Source organism: Patiria miniata, unplaced genomic scaffold (genome assembly GCF_015706575.1).
Source record: "Patiria miniata isolate m_02_andy unplaced genomic scaffold, ASM1570657v1 HiC_scaffold_3, whole genome shotgun sequence".
Lineage (NCBI taxonomy): Eukaryota > Metazoa > Echinodermata > Asteroidea > Valvatida > Asterinidae > Patiria > Patiria miniata.
Genome location: NW_024037069.1, coordinates 13,843,182 through 13,864,074, shown reverse-complemented (window position 1 = coordinate 13,864,074; position 20,893 = coordinate 13,843,182). Strand labels below are relative to the sequence as shown.

The 20,893-nt window shown below is 39.5% G+C and overlaps 2 protein-coding genes across 3 annotated transcripts in view; one reads left to right on the top strand and one right to left on the bottom strand.

Moving 5' to 3' along the window:
• The window catches only part of LOC119736921 (plexin-A4-like), a 45,769-nt gene extending 44,637 nt beyond the window's left edge, over positions 1-1,132 (top strand). For both annotated transcript variants that reach the window (XM_038210947.1, XM_038210948.1), the window contains one exon: positions 136-1,132. In XM_038210947.1, the coding sequence (XP_038066875.1) occupies positions 136-237 (102 nt within the window). In that variant the 3' untranslated portion in view covers positions 238-1,132. The remainder of the gene's footprint in view (positions 1-135) is intronic.
• A 2,032-nt stretch (positions 1,133-3,164) lies between these two features.
• LOC119736922 lies at positions 3,165-20,501 on the bottom strand. Its single transcript, XM_038210950.1, has 18 exons — positions 20,435-20,501; positions 17,314-17,503; positions 16,661-16,926; positions 16,214-16,337; positions 15,370-15,703; positions 14,715-14,856; positions 13,697-13,868; positions 12,963-13,193; positions 12,382-12,499; positions 11,753-11,890; positions 10,774-10,978; positions 9,898-10,155; positions 8,966-9,199; positions 7,214-7,345; positions 6,672-6,853; positions 5,809-5,905; positions 5,076-5,231; positions 3,165-4,673 (listed from the first exon to the last, which is right to left on the bottom strand). Exons 1-18 carry the CDS (start codon positions 20,499-20,501, stop codon positions 4,417-4,419), a joined length of 3,303 nt encoding a protein of 1,100 aa, XP_038066878.1. The 3' UTR covers positions 3,165-4,416.
• Positions 20,502-20,893: the final 392 nt, after the last annotated feature.

Below are 20,893 nucleotides of genomic sequence, written 5' to 3'. Positions count from 1 at the left end.
TATATGAGGCATAACACCATACAGGCAAACATCCATGTTTTTGTTCAGATATGGTAGATTGTCCAAAAGTCAACTTTCGCAACCAAATGCCACATACAAGATAAATAAAGTCTTTGTCCTGTCTATTCCTGGAAGTTGATGAATGCGATGGAGGATGACGAAGTCTGTCAGAGAGACAACCTGGCCTATGAGCTGGAGCAAGTGGATGTCCTCCTAGCGGACGGGGAGGAAAGTTAAACTAACCAGCATCCTTCACTGTTGCCATGGTCACCGCATCGTCGCTTGACAGCATAACGAGACGGCATAAAGGTTTGGATTCGGAGAGCTTACGTGAGTACTGTGCAGTACCTAAAGATACAAGTATGTTAATATTTTTTGGCAATTTTAAGTCATTTTCTTTAAAGATAGTATTAGAAACTGCTTTTATTCTGTCAGTTTCACCACACCAAATTAATTTAATCAAGCTTGTGGATAGTTTGTTTGTCACTATGGATGAAAGATGTAATTTGAATACAATGCAGGATTGTATTTTACAGGAGTTGCTTATTTTGAGAAAGTATCAATTTTTTCTACTGGACTTTGTTGTTTTCTACTTCTAATGTCTTTCTGTGTTGAGTGAGTGTGGCAGTACTCAGTATGAAGTACATGTAATGTTTATGTGTCTCATCTCAAAACCACAAAGAGAGCTTGTATAATCATTGGGCCCTTTGATGATGGTGAAATTACTGTGCACAAATTGCATCCTCTGTTTTCTCACACTTTCCAAACTTTCAATAGTACAGAAAAATAACCCTAAAAACGAGACAACTATAACTAAAGTCAAAACTTCCTGCTTTGCTTGTTTATGGGTGGCGGATGTATTTTAGTGTGCTAATTCTTAAGTATTACCTTTCCATACTGTAATAAAGGCTTATTTTGTCGAGACTTGGGTACTTTCAAGCATTTAAAAGATTTCTTGCAAATGCACTCATTGTTAACTGCCTCTGAAATTGCCAGTGAAATTTAAGTAGAGTGTTTTATTGCCAACATAATCTGAAAATCAAGTCTGCCAAGTTTGATGCCATATTTTGCCACTATTTATCTTGTATAGGCCGATGAAGTAAATTGTTTCCTCCCCCCCCCAGGCTTGTCGCTAAGGGGGCGACTAACCCCCCCCCCCCCCCCCCCCCCCCCCCCCCCCCCCAGTCTTCTGGCAAGCAACTAGCCCCTCCATCGGCAAAAATCATGAGTAAAACTTATCTACAGGCATGGCAAGTTTTTTTCTTGTTGTGTTCCCCCCCCCCCCCCCCCCCCCCCCCCCCGGGACAGAAATTCTGGTCAAGCTTGCACCTTGCTGTCTAGAGATGGGTTTAATAAAGAAAATCCATGTTGTACTATCCTCTTGTAATGGAATATTAGTGTGCTATTGTTAATCAGAGTGTCGTAAATTATATATATTATTGACAATTAAATAACATGTAAAGTAAAGTAGAGGACTACGTTTTGATAAAGTTTTACTGTTTATGAATTTGATATGTTTGAAATTCAATACTCGTAAAATGTTCATAGAAATTATGTTATATTACAGTATATTGAAAAGTATCTTGTTTATATTTAGTAACTAACTCAGCGATGCACATGACATGAGTACTTGTTTTTTATATTTCTATGTATTTTATGTATTTAGACAAAATCCAATTAGAGTTACTTTTCATACTTTTCATATTTTTCGTATTTAGTGATAGTTTAGAAATATCTTGCCAACTGTATGAAATATTTTTCTGGCCGTTGATTTCAGTGGAACATTTGGATGTTGCATGCTGTGTTGTTTTTTGTCTTTGACAATCGTGATGTTCAAAACCATGTTTTTTTTCTAAAATGTCTTCCACTTATTGAGGACAAATTGAGCCAAATTGCACAATTTGAAGAAAAAATCTGAATCTAGTGTTTGTTGGGCTCATTACTTCAGAAAATGCTAATTTGTTGAAGCTACGCATTGTGCTAAAAATCACAATTACATGTAAATAAAATCTTATTTCCTATTTGAATTGTATCAAGTGAGAAGTTTAAGCCTTACTGCTCTACGTTCTTTGCCATACCAATGAAATTACTTGCCATTAAGAGTCAACATCAAATATACACAATTATTAACTAATATCTGTTGTACTGTGTTTATGCACTCTAGTAATGGTGCTAAAACATCTCAGAATTTTTAGTATTTATTGTAATCAATATAATCAAGATTTATATTCAAGATTTATATTAATATAATCAAGATTTATATTAATTGCATGCATATAGTTATTCAATATGGAAACTCTTTGCTGCAGTCCAGTTTATTTCTTGAAATTGAATGTAAAACTCAACTCAAGATTGTCAGCAGTCAGCACACATTTGTTCACCGTCCCAAAACAATTTTCTGTGTTGGCTTTCTAACATTACTTCCAATCATGGTAAGTGCTGGTCCCAGAGTGCCAGCTTAGTGTCGTCTTTGTACCTATATCATTGACCAACTGACTGACTGACTGTCGCTTGTGATTTGGGCAGTGCTATTGTTGCCATAGGCTCAATCCGGCCCATTGTGTAGACCACATGCGTGAAAAACTTCCGGTGAAAAGCCATTCTGAATCAGTTGTGATTTATATAACTGACCTACTTTTCCATATCACTCGGCTTCGCCTCGTGAAACAAAAAAGTCCAGATTTTACCTTGCAATAATATTCCTCCCACTCCACTCTGAGCCACTCAATATTTGTATAAGCATATGTGTGCTTTGTGACCAGCTTTACAATTACGTGCTTTGTTATACTATTGTACTATTGCAGGTTTTGCGTAACAGAACTTTTCTATTGCAATCATTAACTGTGTTAAAACTGTACTTTTCTATTTTCCTAACCATGTGGATTATTCGAGAAATATATGAAATTACCTTGAGAAGCAGTGTCTTTGTGTGTCCTTCTGTGAGTGGCATGTTTTTGCTGTAAACGCTCTCCCCTGAACAAACAGGTTTTTTGTTAACCTTTACTGTTGGCAGTTTTTGCAGAATTTCTTATTACAGCCAAGTACACATGGACAATATAACAGTGACAGAGTGAATATTGTGTTCTTTTGTATGGTTCACCTGGTTTTGGATGTTGTCAGTTCAAACTCTGAAAGAAATTGACAGCAATAAGAAGAATTCAACGTGCATGACATATTTAAGGGATATAAGTGTTGGTTCATTTTTATTGCTGGCACACAAAAGCTGTGATTAGATGTATAACAAAAAAATTGTCAAATAATTTAGATAACAATTAATCAAAGTGTCGGACAACAAAAAGTTTAGATTGCTTAAAAAAAACTTACAATATCAACATTTCAGAAAGCAAAGCAAAATGTAAAAAAATTCAAACTTAGGAGTAAAAATGAATTACATATTAAATGTCACAATTGCCATCTAGTCTGGTATAGAGTTAATGTAAACAAAATTCTAAATGCTGTTTATTTGTGATAGTTCTATAAGCTTATGGTATCATTTATCAATACAAACTCTTGGATTTTAAGAGGTTTCAAATTCAATAGTGTATTATTATTACTCTCAATAACTCATAAGTTAAAGCATAGTTTGTTACATGGTGCCTCAAATGCTGTAATTTCGTCAATCTAGAATAATTTCACATTAATACAATCAACTGAAGTATCATAATGTCACACAAATTGCGCTTGTTACTTCGTGTTTCATTTTTTATAGCACACACAAATTCACCTAAAGATACATGCCATGGTGCTGCTAAGTAATAACATTTAACAGCCAAATTTCACAAAACCCCCTAAATCAACCTCATTCAACCTCAATTATTCCTCCAAATATTATCGCTGAAGACATGGTGAAAATCTTTGTGGTAAGATATAGCTTCTTGTATTTAATTATTCTCATACGTTTTTTAATGAAGTGTAGGTACCAGTTGGTACCAAAATGGCTGGATTTTCCCCAAAACTTGACCATGAAATATCCCGTTGTTCATTCTTCGAACTTGAATTTCCAATTAGTTTTATTTTCCAAAGATGAATTTCCAAAGGCTACAGACAACTCAGATGGCTTAATTTAGATGAACAGCTTACAATGGAAATATGTGCATAATATATTTACTAGCGTCTTATTGATGTTCAGTGTTTATGAATAACATGCAAATATAGTTCAATGAATGAAGTAACAACATTCATAATTACAAAAAAATATAAAGTTTTGGTTTAATTTAATTTTTTCCTCTGAATTATGATCACCTTTGACAATTCCTTCAAAGATTGATTCAATTATCAATTTCAGAAGTATGATCATGAAAAACTGATGTTACAAAGATTGTTTTGTAAGATTTGGTCACAAAGTTTTCATTAAATGAATACAATTATGGTCATGCAAATGTTGATGCGTTGAGCAATCATGTTAATATTCTCTTCTTATTCATAAGTCAGGCAGGCACTGCAGACGCAGCTATCATGGACCTCAATCCTCTTGGTTTTCTGGACGTTGCGGTCTTGCGGAGTCACATCGGAATCCTCACTGGTTGAGGAGCCAGTGCAATGGAAGGACTGAATCTCAGAATGGTGGATGTCGACATCGCAGCCTGTAGGGCATCTCTTGATGGGAAGATCTGAGGTACAGCCTTGCATGTGACCGCTTAGATCAGCCAGGATCCCCTCCACAGGTGCGCATCCTGTTTTTTAAATTATTTTTCAAAAGGGAAGGGTTTTCAGTTTGTTTGCAGTGATACCACTTTTTGTGATACATAACTTATCTTTTTACCACATACTATGACGTATTATTACTGTACTATAAGGCATCATGATCATATGTGAATCATATATTCTGTGAGTTCTTAAATTGGATATTATCATGTAATTGGTCTAGAATGGTCATGTGTTATGTTTACAACAACAACAAAAACCGGGGGGGGGGGGGGGCAGGCCCCCTGTCCCACCCCCCCCCCCTTCCCCCCACAGATCTGCCAATGTGTGGTCCCTGAAGTACGCAAAGGAGCATTATGTCTGTATAGACGAGAACACCTCACACAAAACTATGGCGTTTATGTAATGAGATTCTAATTTTTGTCACTTACCACAGATCATGCATGGCCTTTCCTGCCTCAGCTCCTCCACCCCACACCGTCCCTGTTGGACCTGTGACCCTCGTCCACATATCATCCCCTCCGTCAACTGGCAGTCAAGCCACGCCCCCCACTCCTCACGACATTCTGATGACTCTGCTTCCTCAGCTGTGTTGTCAAGAAAGAAGCATCAAATAAAACAACTAGCAAGGTCTGCTAAAGGTAGTACCATGTTGGCACTGGTTTAGTTACACCAAAACGACGGACAAAGCTTACACCACTGGGCGCTGAAGATCTGTACACTGCTTGTACATACGTACTGCCGGCTATTAAGTAACTGATCCGTGTGACCATTATTCTGATCATTAGCTGACACGATGTGTTCAACATAAATGAGTGCCTCTGTAAGCTTACAAGTATCAGTTCGAGTCACATTACAGTTCGAGTGGTGCATCTACACCAGTAAGCAGGAGATCACATTTTCAAGTTGTTTTTCATGACGTATTAAACTATGTCATTGAAGGACAATATCCAATATTACCATTTACGTCAGCCACTTCCAAAGTTGTACTGAAAGTCATTTTATTGAAAGTCCGTTACAAATCACACCGCAAGTCAAGTGAAGCTATAAACCACTCAAATGACTGCGGTGTAACATTTTCTTATGACTGACTTGTCATGAAGGTTTAATGCTTGTAACTTTGATTCATACAGCAGAAGGACATTGGCTCTGAGTGTTACGTACCAGGAGCTGATGGTTTTTCCACCGGTGGTGTGCAGCTAATATGGACAAACAGACTACCAAAGACAGAATCTCCCTCAGGATTACGAGCCGGAATGATCTGCAACAACATCACATTCATATAATCATCAGGTAAATGGCCAGATTTTTAGCCAATGAGAGCTCTGTATCAATATGCCTATTTTTTAGTACAAACCACAGACGTATAAACACATAGACGGAGTACAGCTCCCACTGAAAACAAAGTCAGGAATTTGTGGTGGTGATGGCTCTTGACTCAATCAAAATTTCGTAGACGTTTTACGCATGGTTGAATATTTCCGTCCGTGAAATTTCTTTAAAATGAGCTAGATATGTAATTTTTTACTTATTTGTTTCTTTTCACTTATGAAGTATGCTTAGAGACAGGCATTACCTGTCGTCACTCTCGTATAATTTACCTAAAAAATCTTTACTCATCAGCTGTACAAATTCCAGGAGCAAGGATACATACATGTATACGTACGTACAGAGATGAGCAAGGTAAACACATAATACGCGATGTGAGTAAGAACACGCCTCAACTCTGGCTTCATTGCCCACGATTTTCATTACAACGGTTTTGCGCCTGCTACTGGCAGGCTATGCATTTATATGTCTGTGGTACGTATAAACACTGGAAAATCCCATTCAATTAAGCAGTTTAGTAACTTTACTTTCATACAAAAATTAACAGAATCTGTTTATGCCACCAAAATGGCATCATTATACGCACATGCTCAAGCATATTAGACCTTTACACCGTAATGCAGATATATGTCAGGTGTGGACGGATCCAAATTTGTAAGGGTAAACTTTTTCACCCAATTTCTTCTCTCCATTCTCACCTCAATCCTGATGACATCTTCCTGGGTCTCTATCACCCTGTCTGTCACTATCTCCCCTGCGTCATCTGTCTGGCAGGGTTTGGCTAGGTACCATACGTTTTCTGCTTCCAGCACGCGGTTGATGGTGCTAATGTTGCCGTGGATGTTGACGTTTCGTGGGGTGTGAGATTCAATCGTAGCAACTGGCAGATAAAAAGAAAAGATCAAAAGTTACATCACAAATGCTTCAATGACTGCCACCTTCCTTGCCAAAAGTGTCACTTTTACAAAATGTCAGAATTAATAATTTTAAGGAAAGAAAAATCCACATGGCGTTCCTTCTGTGAAAACAGCAACAAATTAAAGGCCAGTTCATAGGAATTTGTTAGGGTCATGGTGAACATTCATAATGAAACTTTCATTGTCGACGTCAGAAATTCACTTCACTTTCGCTTTCATGTGGACTATGAATTGGCCTTTAAACTTCAAATTATCCAACAAATAAAAAAAAATGGAGGAAAAAGAAGCATGGTTTTCTTTGCCCAGTATTTCTTTCAACTCACCCTTCTGTGGTTCAGTGCAGACTCTAGCACAGCCTTGATAGCAGCACATCTGGCTACCTGGGCAGGCAGTGTGGAAGCTGCACTCCTCTATGCATGCCCCTGAACCCACGTCAGTCTGCTTAGGACAATCATCTGTGGTCAGGGTGAGTGGACTTTCTAGAATTAATCTAATGGTGCTCTATTTGGATGACAGTTGGTGCAAACTGACCGATACTACGCTTCAATAATGCTGGTTCTTCTTAATAGAACACTTCTTTCTTTTTTTAAGGTAGGGTAGATCACTCGTCATTTGTGCCAATTTTTTGTTTGAATGAAATGAAATGCTCAAAATCTAAAGAAGGGTGCTTAACACCTAACCTGATGAATTTTTAGCTCTGCCACTGCTGTCTATCCCAAGAAACCATATTCTAGGATCTTGATTTCAATTCAAAAGTTGCCGATATATGTTTTGAATTGCGCCTGAAGTCAGATGCTGATTTAGCATCTGGGACACGTTCTCAATCAGCCAATTGCAGCTACACGATGTCACGCACTGAACCGACGAATAATAGCAACCGCGTGCACGTGTGCATCGTGTCAACGCTTGTGCACACCCATTCAAGAATTCACTGAATTACAAACCAACTACCAACGAAAATTTCAAAACAATTCGTCACTTGACACCTCTTTGGAAATGGTCTTGTTTTATTGTTTTCTTCAAAATGACAGCATGCCAGAAAGAATAATTTCACAGGAATTTTATTGCCATCCCCATCTTTAAATCATGTAAGATTTTCAACAAATAATAATGTCGACAGTTACTTTTTGGATAGCTGCAAATGATCTACTCTAACTTTTAAGAGTTATATCCACTTCACGTGGTATGTTTTAAAAACTTCTCCTTAAGGACAGTGGCGTAGCCAGGAATTTTTCAGTGGGGGGGGGCTGGGGGGGTTGGAACATTTCATGGGGGGCGTCATGTAGATCAATGATAATTTTTTTAGAAACTCAAAATCTCAGGTGGGGGGGGCGACTGGGGGGGTGACAAGGTTTCATGGGGGGGCTGTCACGCCCCACGCCCCCCCCCCCCCCCCCCCCTTGGCTACGCCACTGCTTAAGGATAATAGAATGTAAGATTTGAAGTTCTTTTTGCAAAGGAACTTTTGCCCTCTGGGCCCCATTTCATGGAAATGCTAGCAAGCAAAATATTGCTTAGCACATTTATGTACTTTTAAAAAAAAGGTATAAGCACTACTTTTCTGCCAAATTTTACTCAACTTTTCTAGTGGAGTTGAAGCATGTTCATTATGCGCCATTTTGCAGCATATGAAAACTTGCTGTGAAGTTATAAATTCACATATTTGTGTTTGCTTCCGTGCTGAGTGTGAACCAGCAGTTTGAAAGCAATGATTTCAGTACTGCTGCATCCCAGTAGTTAATGCAATTAAACAATCCATTTAAAAGTAAGCACAACTTTTCTGCTATTAGTGATGGTTTGTGATAACACCATGTGGAAGAATCTCTATTGAGAAGATGTGTGGTTCTGTAAAGAACCGGTTGGTTGTGAAACTGGTTCTTTTCAGAACCACACATCTTCTCAAAAGAGATTCTTCCACATGACCGCAAACCCTCAATAGTTTATACTTTTTAAAATCTTATTTTTTGCTGAACTTAGCACATGTGCTTCCTTTTATAACACAGTGCCAAGAAATTGGCCAGAAGGGCTGAGAGGGGAGGCATTTACTAATAAAAACCTTCAGATATCCTACTTACAAAGCTCAGCTATCCTGGACTTTTCCATGATGAGGCTTCCCTTGAGGGCCACCATGGACAGAGTGACCGCCTCATCCTCCTTGTAACGTCCCTCGATCCTCATCATGTCCAGTGGCTGTAGGTCACTCTCTGACATACAGACCTTGGATGGCATCTCCAGCAGAGGGAAGTAGGGCCGGTCACCGTTGACCACCTCGAAGGTCACCAGTGCCCTTCTCATAGGGGGCCTTATAACTGGAGGTAGAAGCAGATGGGAACAGTTTCATCAAGGGAACTATGGTATTGACCTATGGCCGTTTGCGAGTTAGCAACGCCCCTTAGACAACCCTATGGTGTTTTTGAACACTAAGTTTTGTTTGTCTAAGATTTTGCGCGGTCCGCATCAATTTGTATATCATGTAATTGGACAATATTTCACAAGCTGCATCAACTTGATAGGTCAATTATTAGTTATCCCATTCAAGTATGTGAAACACGGAATATTGTAGCGTGTCTGTGTCCCATATGCCGTGAGGAATAGAGACACACTACTTTTTTTGTGTATCAGGCATGAGTGGGGTAACAAATTCTTCAAGCAAACTTGACCACACATGCTGGTGCTGTACATGAACTTTTAAACGTGTGTGCAGCAGGAATGGCGCATATAAATCTTAGAATAACGTGAAACGTGGAGTACGATATGGACCATGGTTTATGGGATAATGCTACACTTTTGCAAAAAATCAACCAATCAGAATCGAGGATTAAAAGTTGTTTGAAGATAAAGGGTGCAATTTTGCCTCCATGAAAGACGGACTCACTGGCTGCATTGCACATGGTTAGTGGACAGAAGTTAAACGGTGTCAAGTCTTGTGTGAGAGTTTTGAACTGTTTTGACATTTTCATCTCATGATAGCCACACAAGCATCAACCATCACTATACATCAACTCACCTACTCCGTAGGTTTTCAAGAGCGCAGTAAACGGCACAGTATAGTCGACTTTCACTGTCGCCTCCCCCCGGAAGTTTTTGAAGGGCGTGAATTTGGCACTCAGAAGCGCTTCTAGTACCATATCTGTCGGGCCGGAGATGCAGAGATAGGTCGGTATACGGTCATGTTGGCCCATGTGGTCCATGTAGACACGCAGTCCATCGGGCGCGGAGACTGTGACCAGACCATGATCGGCGTAGATGACAGTGTGAAGGATTCCTATTTAGGCAATCAAATGTAGGAAAAAAATTCCAATACAAGCATTTGTAGATAAGGTGAATCGCTTTAAGTCATATTTTGCGGAGCAGTCATCTGACTGCAAGTTTAAATTACAATGCTGTAAGACACCTTAGCAGTTACATATTGTAATGTGATTTTTTTCATCTTAATTTTGAGTTTATCTTGTACATTGAGTTCCATAAAGTATCAACAAGGATTTATGGACCATATATCTTCTCCAACTTTATGCAGCTAGGCAACCGATAGGCAAAAATAAGCTGTGCATCTTTCTCAGTATTTTACAACAGTAAATGTTAACACTTTCAAAACCACCCAGGCCAGGGAAACACATGGAATCAAGTAGCTCCAAGTAGGATTTCAACCCAGACTACAGAAGTCCAAGATTAGGAAAGTACAGCTATGCCAACCTAAACCCCCCCCCCCAAATCAGGTATACCATCCGAACACACTATCATTGCATATTCACAGCAGCTACCTTCAATGGCGAATGCTCTACGGTTTATCTGAACAATAGCTAACACAATGTTTTCGCCATTGAAGGGGGCCCTGTTAGTGTTCACTGACAGCATGCTTGGATTGATAAATAAGCTCAGGTACCAGTTCTCTCGGGTACTGCAGAGGTGGAGTAGCGGAGGTCTAGTGGCACCGTCTCCCCCTGCCACATGGTGATGCGGTCCCCTGATGGCTCAATGGTAGTGTCGGGATCATTGTACAGGTAGTTGATACATTCTGGCAGCGTCTTGTAAGCCCATAGCATCATGTAGTCAGATAGCCTGTCAGAGTCTTCTTGATACATACGTATCTGATGAATAAGGAATAAAAGGGAATCACAACATGGTATACATCCACAAAGTGTTTATAATAATAATAACGGGCATTAATAAGCGCTTTTAAACAGGGTATCGATAAAAGCGCTTTACAATTATTATTACCCCTGTTCAATGGGCAAACACTACTGAAACCTTCTCAACTCCCTGGGGAGCATACACGGCTGGTAGGCAGCCATTTCCGTGCTCTTTGCCGTAATCAACCTCTCAAAGTCACCAACTCTGCCCTCTCAGGTACCCATCTACTCTCAAGGGCACACGCACCATAACCCCAGGCTGGACTCGAACCCACAACCTGCATGATTACCAGCAGACCACAATTAAATTCAGCGTTCCAAACCACTAGGCCAGAGCAAGAGTTGGCCTCAACAGGCCTTTTTACACTCGTCTGGCCTACCTAGCTGAAATCAAAACAGGTCCATCGTAAGCAAAACCCCTTTCCATCAAACATGGGTAGGCAGGGCATACCATTCACACATATACTGGTGAGTACACATGTCGGCAGTAGATTTTAGGTTTTCTACCGAGGTAGAGCCTCTAAACCCTCGTCCTGACCAGTGTTGGATTTCACTCATGTAGAAGCGCCGGACCCGTGTAGAAGTCATGTTGAATTCTTATTGTGAAAGGGGGTTCTGTTTTTTGAATATCTTGTACTGCAAATCAGTGTGTCACTTTTTTTTTAAAAACAACTTTTTATTTTTGTGAACATCTGAAGACATGATAGCCCACTGGTCATTTGCATCCCTTACCTCTATGGTGACATTACATGCCATCTCGGTGCCTTCAAAAAGATTGACCTGGATTTTCTGGAGTTTGTCATTGCAGTCAGGCACGCTGGTGCAAGTAAACGAAGGCTTGTTGGTATCCGTGTTTTCAATGGTTCCAAGCTGGGAAAATGAAATAATCAACAAAATTGTCTTTAAAATGTAATAACTTCATTTCCATTAACTGTTTCAACCTAGAGCTGATGTACTGTCTCAAAATATCACCCGCTACAGGTAATGAGCACATATACGAGCCAGAAAGTAATTTTTTATCGTTTTAATTCCATCTATTTAAGGCAATTAAATCCATAGTCAGCCCCGTACACTTTTTCCTATTGTGCAGGCTGTGGAAGATTACCCTGTAATGCCAATGAATGGACTTAATCCGGCTCATTGTACATTGATGCATGAAAAGACTTCCAGTGAATTCTGAATCAATTGACTCAAAGTTTGTATGCTCTTGGACCGGTGTTACTAGGTCTGACTTGTGTTGTCTGTAAATGTACAAACTTTTCCAATGTTTCCGTGGATATCATTTCAAATAACTCAATTAATTATTCCTCCTACAGTTCAGCTCTGAAACATGTTGTGTCTCCATTAATGTAATATCCTACCTGCTTTTCTACCACTTCCAGAGTGAACTTCAGTTGGAACGTCTCCTCCTTGGAGCGAATGTACAGATTTTTCAACAAGAAAGAATTGTCATCCGGCGAGAAATAGGTGAACAGGTTGCTGTGGAGGGGTGACATATATGAGGTAAATTAAAGTTTGGCAGAGCATGTTTGATCCTTCCGTCTCTGTCTTCTGTCGTGCCCTTTTCTAAATCCCTGCGTATTTTTAATTATTTGTCAGTATTGAATTTGAGCCCAAGCACCTAATCTGTGAGGACTGAACAAGCAGGATTATTAGTGCCCTCATAAGTAGCCTTTTTGAACTCGGACTTGACTGAAAGCAAAACAGAAGGTTGAAAACGCTGGCTACTAGACTGCAACTGCTTTGGCCATTTAAGCCTAAGTTTCCGACACTTCTAGTCAAGTGGTCCTCAAAAGGTTTATGATTACAGATTCTTGTTTATGTACTCTTGGGCTTGCAATTGATAGCAACCTACCAGGACACCTTTCAATAAACGAGAAGGGTTTTACAGATCAGCAAGAAAAATCAGCGGGAAAATAAAGGCTAAGTCTCTTTCCCTTACTCTGTGATGAGACTTTTAGGTTGAGATCCCCGCGCTTTCACGTGGATATCAGCATCCCACTGCACCACATCGTCTTTCTCTGCGTCGCAGGTTTCTGGCGTGATTTCGTGCATTTCTAAATGGACGTGGCTGGTCCAGTCTGAGCAGGTCTGATTGAGCCACCAGGGGGGTAGCACGCGGGGCCACCAGGTCCAACTCTTGCGTGGGAAGGGGTACCAGAAACGTGGATACCTGGACAGCAAAATGATCAAGGGTATTCTTATTGAAAGAGTTGAAGTCAACTCAATCACAAGTGAAATAATTTACAAAGTCAATTCAAAAGGTACAGTCACAAGTAACAGGGGATGACTAATGACAAAATTCAAGCTTTTGCCAAAGTTCATTTGAGCGTTTCTCATGTGGCTTATGATTGACTTTTGAGTACTTACCAGGACTTGACTACAACTAGTTTTATTCAGAAATTTGAATTAGACAGTATTCCATATGCAACTTTGCAGTTTACTGATCTGTAGGTGACACTGTATGGTTGAATATAAACTGCAAAAATTTGAAGTTGTAGTTCTAAAGTATATATTAAAGATGCATGAGACTGGTGGTTAATCAACTTGGATTTAATCGGAGGCCATTTAATCTGTCTGTTAACTCTAAAACTGAGTTGTGTGGTTAAGTTTCATTTTTAGTATTAAATGAAAATAGTTTTTAAAAATTAGTAATTGTAGTATTATTTTTTGTACCACTGCGGCCAGATGGCAGGCTTGAGAGGATCATCACTCATCAGTTGATCGTGATTGGACGGATCCATCCAGGAGGATTCTGGGAGATTCCAGTTGGGCGGAGTTGGCCAGTGGGGGCACCAGGGGACGTACACCATGCTGGTCAGGACGTGGTTAATGCCTTCTAAGGAGCCTTTATAGGTAGTAAAATTACAACAAATTGTGCTCATTGCTACAGAACTTTTCGTTTATAGAAACATATGCCCACCAATTTGTGGTGCATATTGTAATCTAGCCCATCACCAATCTACCACAAGTAAATCATAATTCCTGTCAAAAGTCCTTCAAATGTCATTTCGCGAGTCCAGTCACAAGTAATTACTAGGGATGAAAAATGGGGGAAAACGAATGCTTTTGTCAGTCCATTAGAATACCTTGTGATTTGACTTGGAGCGGAATTATTTGTGGTGGACTTGTGATGGACTTGTGATGGACTGGTGATGGACGTTTGATGACTTGTGATGGACTTGTGACAGACTTGTGATGGACTTGTGACAGACTTGTGATGACTTGTGAAGACTTGTGATGGACTGTGATAGACTGTGATGGACTGTGATGGACTTGTGGGGGGCTTGTGGTGGACTTGTTCTAACTTGTGATGGACTGTGATTGACTTGTGATGGACTGTGATTTACTTGTGATGACTTGTGATGGACTGTGATTGACTTGTGATGGACTGTGATTGACTTGTGATGACTTGTGATCGACTTGAGATGACTTGTGATTGAGTTGTGATGGACTGTGATTTACTTGTGATGACTTGTGATGGACTGTGATTGACTTGTGATGGACTGTGATTGACTTGTGATGGACTGTGATTGACTTGTGATGGACTGTGATTGACTTGTGATGGACTGTGATTGACTTGTGATGAATTGCGATGGACTTGTGAGGACCTGTTCCTGTATTGGGCTGCCAACAAAATGATATGTACTAGCAACATTGAAGTGAATGTGTTTTCATTCCAATAAGAACTTACCAACAAATGACAGTTGTTTCTTCCCGTTGTTTGTTGCTTGCGTGTCGTATGGCTCATACATATCATAGAAGTTGTCAGAACGGTCCAACTTGTGATATTCCTTGTGGCCGTTGGGTGGCACCCACTGTGGACTGTCAGTTTCCTTTTCAAAATATCAAGAAAACTTCAGGTTTTTTTCAAGAAGTTCTAAGCAAGGGACAAATTGTCGACAAGCAGAGAAAGATTTATGGCTGAGTTGTAGATGCTGTAGAAAGTCTAGCTCTCAGATCTAATTGTTTTTATATTCAAAATTTAATTATAAGGCATTTCTGTGGGGTTTTTTTCAAGACAAATAAAAAATAGCATACTTCCTGGAAGTGGAACTTGGCAGAAAAAAAAAAACGTAAAAGAGTATTGTTACAAAATAATTGTTTCTTAAAATTCTTAAAAAGAAGAAAATAATCCTTGTTCGCATTTCCTTGGATATTGTCTCTAACTGGGAGTCACACGAGAAATTTGTTCCTTGAGAAAAGAAGTGTTTCTTTTTAAGAAGCAGTGTGATTTTTCTTACTGAGGTAAAGGGTGCCAAGAATTAAAGATTTTATTGAAATAGAAATTATTGTGAACTGCACTAACCAAGGAGTTTTTAGCCAAAGTTTGGAAGAAGTTAATTTACCTTTGGAAAGAAGATGACATCTGATCTGTCATCTTGTTTGACCCACAGCGTGCCTCCTTGATCTAACGAGATTCGAACCCGATACGTCCCCTGCACGTTATCGCTGTCCCCAACATGCAGGCCCTTGAACTGGATCACCTGACCCTCACTGGTCTCTAGCTGCAGGGAACCAGTGTTGGATATCTCCTCACTGTGGCCGACGTTGGGCATGGCAGAGGTTGGGGTGATGTTGATGAGGAGTTTGCGTTTGACGCGGAGAGGTTCTTCAGTAGCTACATTCCAGTTGATGGCATGCACGTCGATGCAATGCTGGCCTGCTGAATTCACTTGAGTCCTGTAGTATCAGAATTATTGGTTCTCTTCAAAATGTTTATTTTTACTTCAGCAAGAAGCATAGTTCCATGAAATAAGTGAATCATAAATCAGGTTGCAAGTAACAAGGAATGAAAAAAATGCATTTTGTTACACTTATTTCAAGACATTGTCTGTAGAATTGATGGACTTGTGATTTACTTGTGCTTGACTTTTGACTGGCTTGTGATTTACTTGTTATTGACCTGTGACTGACTTGTTACTGACTTGTGACAGACTTGTGACTTTGTGACTTACTTGTAACTTACTTGTGACTTACTTGTGACTGACCCATGACTGACTGGTGATTGAATTGCTAGTCTGCTACTGATATGATTGACATGCAACTCATGATGTGATTGACTTGTGACTGACTTACGACTGACTTGTGACTGACTTACGACTGACTTGTTATTGACTTGCGAGTAACTTGTGACTGATTTTGTAGCTGATTCGTGAGGACTTCAGATATGCAGGCCCAACTTCATCTTACTTGAGTGTCAGGTTCTGTAGCTGACTGCCTGGTAGATTTTTCAACTCCTCGTTGGGCAGGCGTCTCCTCAACCCATCAGCCAGCTCCCAGCCATGAGGTAGAGTAAGGACACAATAACAACGAGCTAGGAAAAATGAAGAACCCACAAATACTGCTACATAGGCTCATTGTTAATGTAGTTAGCTGTATTCTTTGGGTACTTTGCATGAAAGGGAAAGTAAAGGAAGTTTTATGTCATGTACAGTGTTTCATTTTTCTTTTCTTTCCATAAACATTTCACAATTCCATTGCGGGAATGGGGATGAGTTTATTACAGCTCCTTCTGTTTTAGTTGTTCCCAAAAACAAAATCTGGTGATTTTTTTTTTTTTGCGGGGGGGGGGGGGGTTGTCTTGGTTTCCTTGGTGCCCAATTAATCCACCAGGGATTAGGAACCAAGGAACCACACCTGTATCCCTGCTGCACTCGAACTCCTCATCGCAGTTACACAACGTCACCGTCAGTCCCTCCCCATCCTGCCCCTCTTCTACAGACACGCCCATCCCCATGGGTGCGTAGGTTCCAGCCTCGGCGTTGATGTTGTGCAGCTCCAACAGCGGTTCAGCGGGGTCACCTCGGATTTGTATGGTCACTTTGGCTGGAGAGCTGGTCCTCCCCCGACTGTCTGCGACAGTATAGGTGAAGCTGACAACACCCACAAAGTGAGGGACAGGCCTGTTGGGTCAAGAAAAAATTCTTACAAGTGTTTCTGACAAGTTATAAATGCCAAAAAAATTCTATTTCGCACATGATAATGGTCTTGAAGCAAATTATGAGAATGCCACATACAAATGTATTGGATTAAAAAGTTATAAATCATATTAAAAAATATGAAGTAAATCAAAGCAATATAAAAAGTCTACAAAGGCTCCAGGCAGTGTTTTGTGGTTATTGTTTAAGTGTTTTATTTATTTCCTGTTGAGGAGGCATGTTCATATCATTAAAGGTAAACAATCTTTTCTGTATGGATTTTTTAAGAGTTGTATTTAGCAAAATGTAAGAAAAAAATACAAAAGAGGATGACACTATGCAACTTTTGAAGTATAAATATGTGAATCTCACTCAAAACTAAACTCCCCCGTTCTGGAGTCTAGCAAGCTAACGCCCGGCGCGTCACTGTCATCTGTGATGTGGTACTGCAGCGGTTGATCCAGTTCTTCTCCCATGGGAGGACAGGCACCAAGCAGACCGAACATAGCATGGCCCTCACGGATCTTGTACGACTGGCTCACGGCTTGAAGACGATCCACAGCTGGATATAGATACAAATACAAAACATCAGTAGTAGTTTGCATTCAGCATCGTGAATATGCATCACCAGTAAAAGTCCATCACCGATCGCGAAAGTCCATCACCGATCGTGAATATGCATCACCAGTAAAAGTTCATCACCGATCGCGAAAGTCCATCACCGATCGTGAATATGCATCACCGATTGCAAAAGTGTATCACCGATTCGATGATCACATTAAATGCCTCTTTGGCGTTCCATACCTTTAACATATTTTGGCTAGTCCCTTGTTGGTGACTGCTGAACTTAAGCCGGGCAGTGCTATTGTGTAGGATTACCCTCATAATGGCCTAAATCCTTTCCATTGCATACATCAGATGCATGAAAAGACTTCCGGTAAATAGCCATACTGAATCAATTGAATAGATTTCTGTGTGCTCTGGGACCAGCATTACTAGGCTTGCCTTTCTTTGATTTTCAATTCATTAACAATAAACACACACATACAAGTGTGTATTTGCCTGCAATCGTAGACCTCCCCCAATGTCCCTCTTTTGTTTGTAATCTAATTTTTAGGAAGACCTCCCATATGTTTTGTGCACATCGCCAAATTGGGGACCTTTGGGAATTGGGGACCCTATTGTCCTATTGTTCAGCGTCCCCTATTGAATGCAGAAACAATCTCACTATTGCCTATTCTCGTGGAACAAAAGCACACACCTCACCGGCAATGCAAAGCATCTATATTTCTTACGAGGTTCATGAAATAAATCTCACAACCCAAATATTCTATGTGAATTTCCATGCATCTTACTAAATAATCCATGGTCCCTTAGAAAACACGGAGCATCCTTTTGGGCTTTGAATGTCTTAACGAATTGGAAATAAACCAAAGATCAAATATTTTTCAATGGACTTTATGTCGGTAAAGGGTAATAAATCATTTACCTGTCTTAACAAATAGACATAATTCCAGCGCCTTGAGTACCTAATTGCTGGTAGATACGTGCGCTATATAAGACTCCGGTATTAAATAGAATAAAAGTTTAAAAAATCAAAATAATAAGAACCTTTCTTATTTGTTATATACTATTCTTCATTAAAATGTTACTTGTTTTTAAAATTTCCATTAGAAATCTTAAAGATGTTAATACTAGCATTTCATGATCAAAATAATATTACTAGGATCTATAAATGTTTAAACCTTTTGTAAATTTGTCAGCTTTATCAGGCGAGACTACTTTAATAGACCTCCATGAAGTGTTTTCCAATTTGCCTGGCAGGCACTGCCCTTCGATCCGGTTTGCCCGAATCAGTCCCATCTTCAGCACCGCTCATTACTTTGTATGTAAATCCAGGTTTACCGATTAACTTATTAATGTCAACATAAGGCCAGCGTGTCTTCTAGCCGAAGTGTGCTGCTGTCACTACATCATCATTAATCAAAGTTTACCTAGGTCTCTATTGGGCAATCCATTAACAATAATCTGGGGGAAATTGAGTCGTATTTTCAAGAATCTTAGGCCTAGGACTCGGGCTGACATGTTCATTGTGATGGCATTTAGTTGTAAGGTTCAGCTTTATTCGTACTTGCTTTGGGGAATAAAATCAAAGACGGAAAACAAATATCACATGAGTGAAAAAAGCTATACCACATGAGTTGACTACTTTGACATCTGGGGGAAAATAGGATGCAGATAATGTTTGTGATCGCCGTGAATAACACATTGCCGAATGCTGAAAGCTACTTTGAAGTTAAATACAGACCTTTAAACACAGATCTTGCACGAAAATGTTCTGTCTAGAACAGAATAATTGACACATGGGTTTCATTTATAAAACAAATCCTTGAAAAAGCCAGTCCTTCCTTTAAGTAAAATCCAGTGTAATGGAAGATTCGTTCAACATGCATGGAAAATGATTTGTAGATGAGTGTACTAACTCTTCCGTTAGCGACAGAAAACTTGCTTTCCTCATGATGCGTTCCCCATGCTTTTTTTCGAGATTCACTTTGAAAAATAGATTCGTTTTTTCCAATTACTATTGACCAAAAATATAAGGTATTCCTTTTCGATTGAGACATCGAAAGAAACAAATCCAACGACGTTGAGTTATTGAATTATGTCTTCACAAAAATCGATTTATTGGTTGCCAGACAATAATTTGGCTCTCGCAGAAAGTGTTCATAAATGAAATTCCTTTTCAGAGGGTTGCAGACGCTCAAATCAGATCCCCCCGTTAAATTAACACATACAAATCGTTAAAACAACACATACAAATGTTAAAACAACACATACAAATCGTTAAAACAACACATACAAATCGTAAAAACAACACATACAAATCGTTAAAACAACAGATACAAATTTGAACATTTGTTTGAAGAGCACAGGGTATTACCTTTAAGATTTATTTTTATTGTGTATGACTATTAGCAAAATGCTTTCGTGTATGTCAGTATTTCTGTAAGTTCCGCACGTCCTCAAAAAAAAAATTGCCAAATAGCCTGTGTCGGTTTTTTCCACCCCCCCCCCCCCCCCCAAAAATTGTAAGCCTTCCAAACGATCAATACCGCATTTGTGTCTTTAAATCTATTTTAAGCGGAACATGCTTAACAAATCAAAATGTACGCTTGTCTTGTCTATCTCACGTTGTGTTTTGTTTGTCCTATGTCCATGTTACGGTACCTTAGATGTATGTTTGTCTGTCAATAGGTTGGGGTACAAAAGCATTTCGCTTTACCTTACACCTAAATGTAATTTAATATTCTACTTTATTATTAATCACTGTGTACGTATCAAATATAATATTGCATGTACTTCTTATGTAATTTATACATAATTATTTATACACATTGTAAAGAATCACGTCATTGAAATAAGTGTTACAGAATGAACAAAATGAACGGAGAATGATACTAAATGCTGCTTAAAATCAACGTTCTCAACTTACGTTTGCAGATGTCCCCCAGTGCCAAAGCGGAACATACCAGCAGAAAGCATAATCCTTCGGTTTTCATCTTGACAAAAACAAAAAGGGGACTGCTGCCTTGATGTACTACAGACCTATTCCCACTGCCTCAGCGAACACGTACAAGATTGCCTATAATTCATGCACTTTGAATCTAAAACCCATCCACTAATTTGCACTTCTTGGGCAAAGTCCAAAACCTCCTATAGCTGATCTAGGAATTGACTGGCTATGGTATACGGTGAATTTTTGAATACAATGGGTGATGAATTTCAAGGGGCCTTGATCTTTGCATCCTTCTTTCGGTAATTGATTACCAGGCAAAGTGCACATCCGAGAAAACAGTCAACAAAATGCTCGAAGAATTTTCCCGCATGTTTGTCATAACAACGCACCATGTCTCCACAGGACTTATCTGGTAGCCTGTTTGGAAAAAGAAAA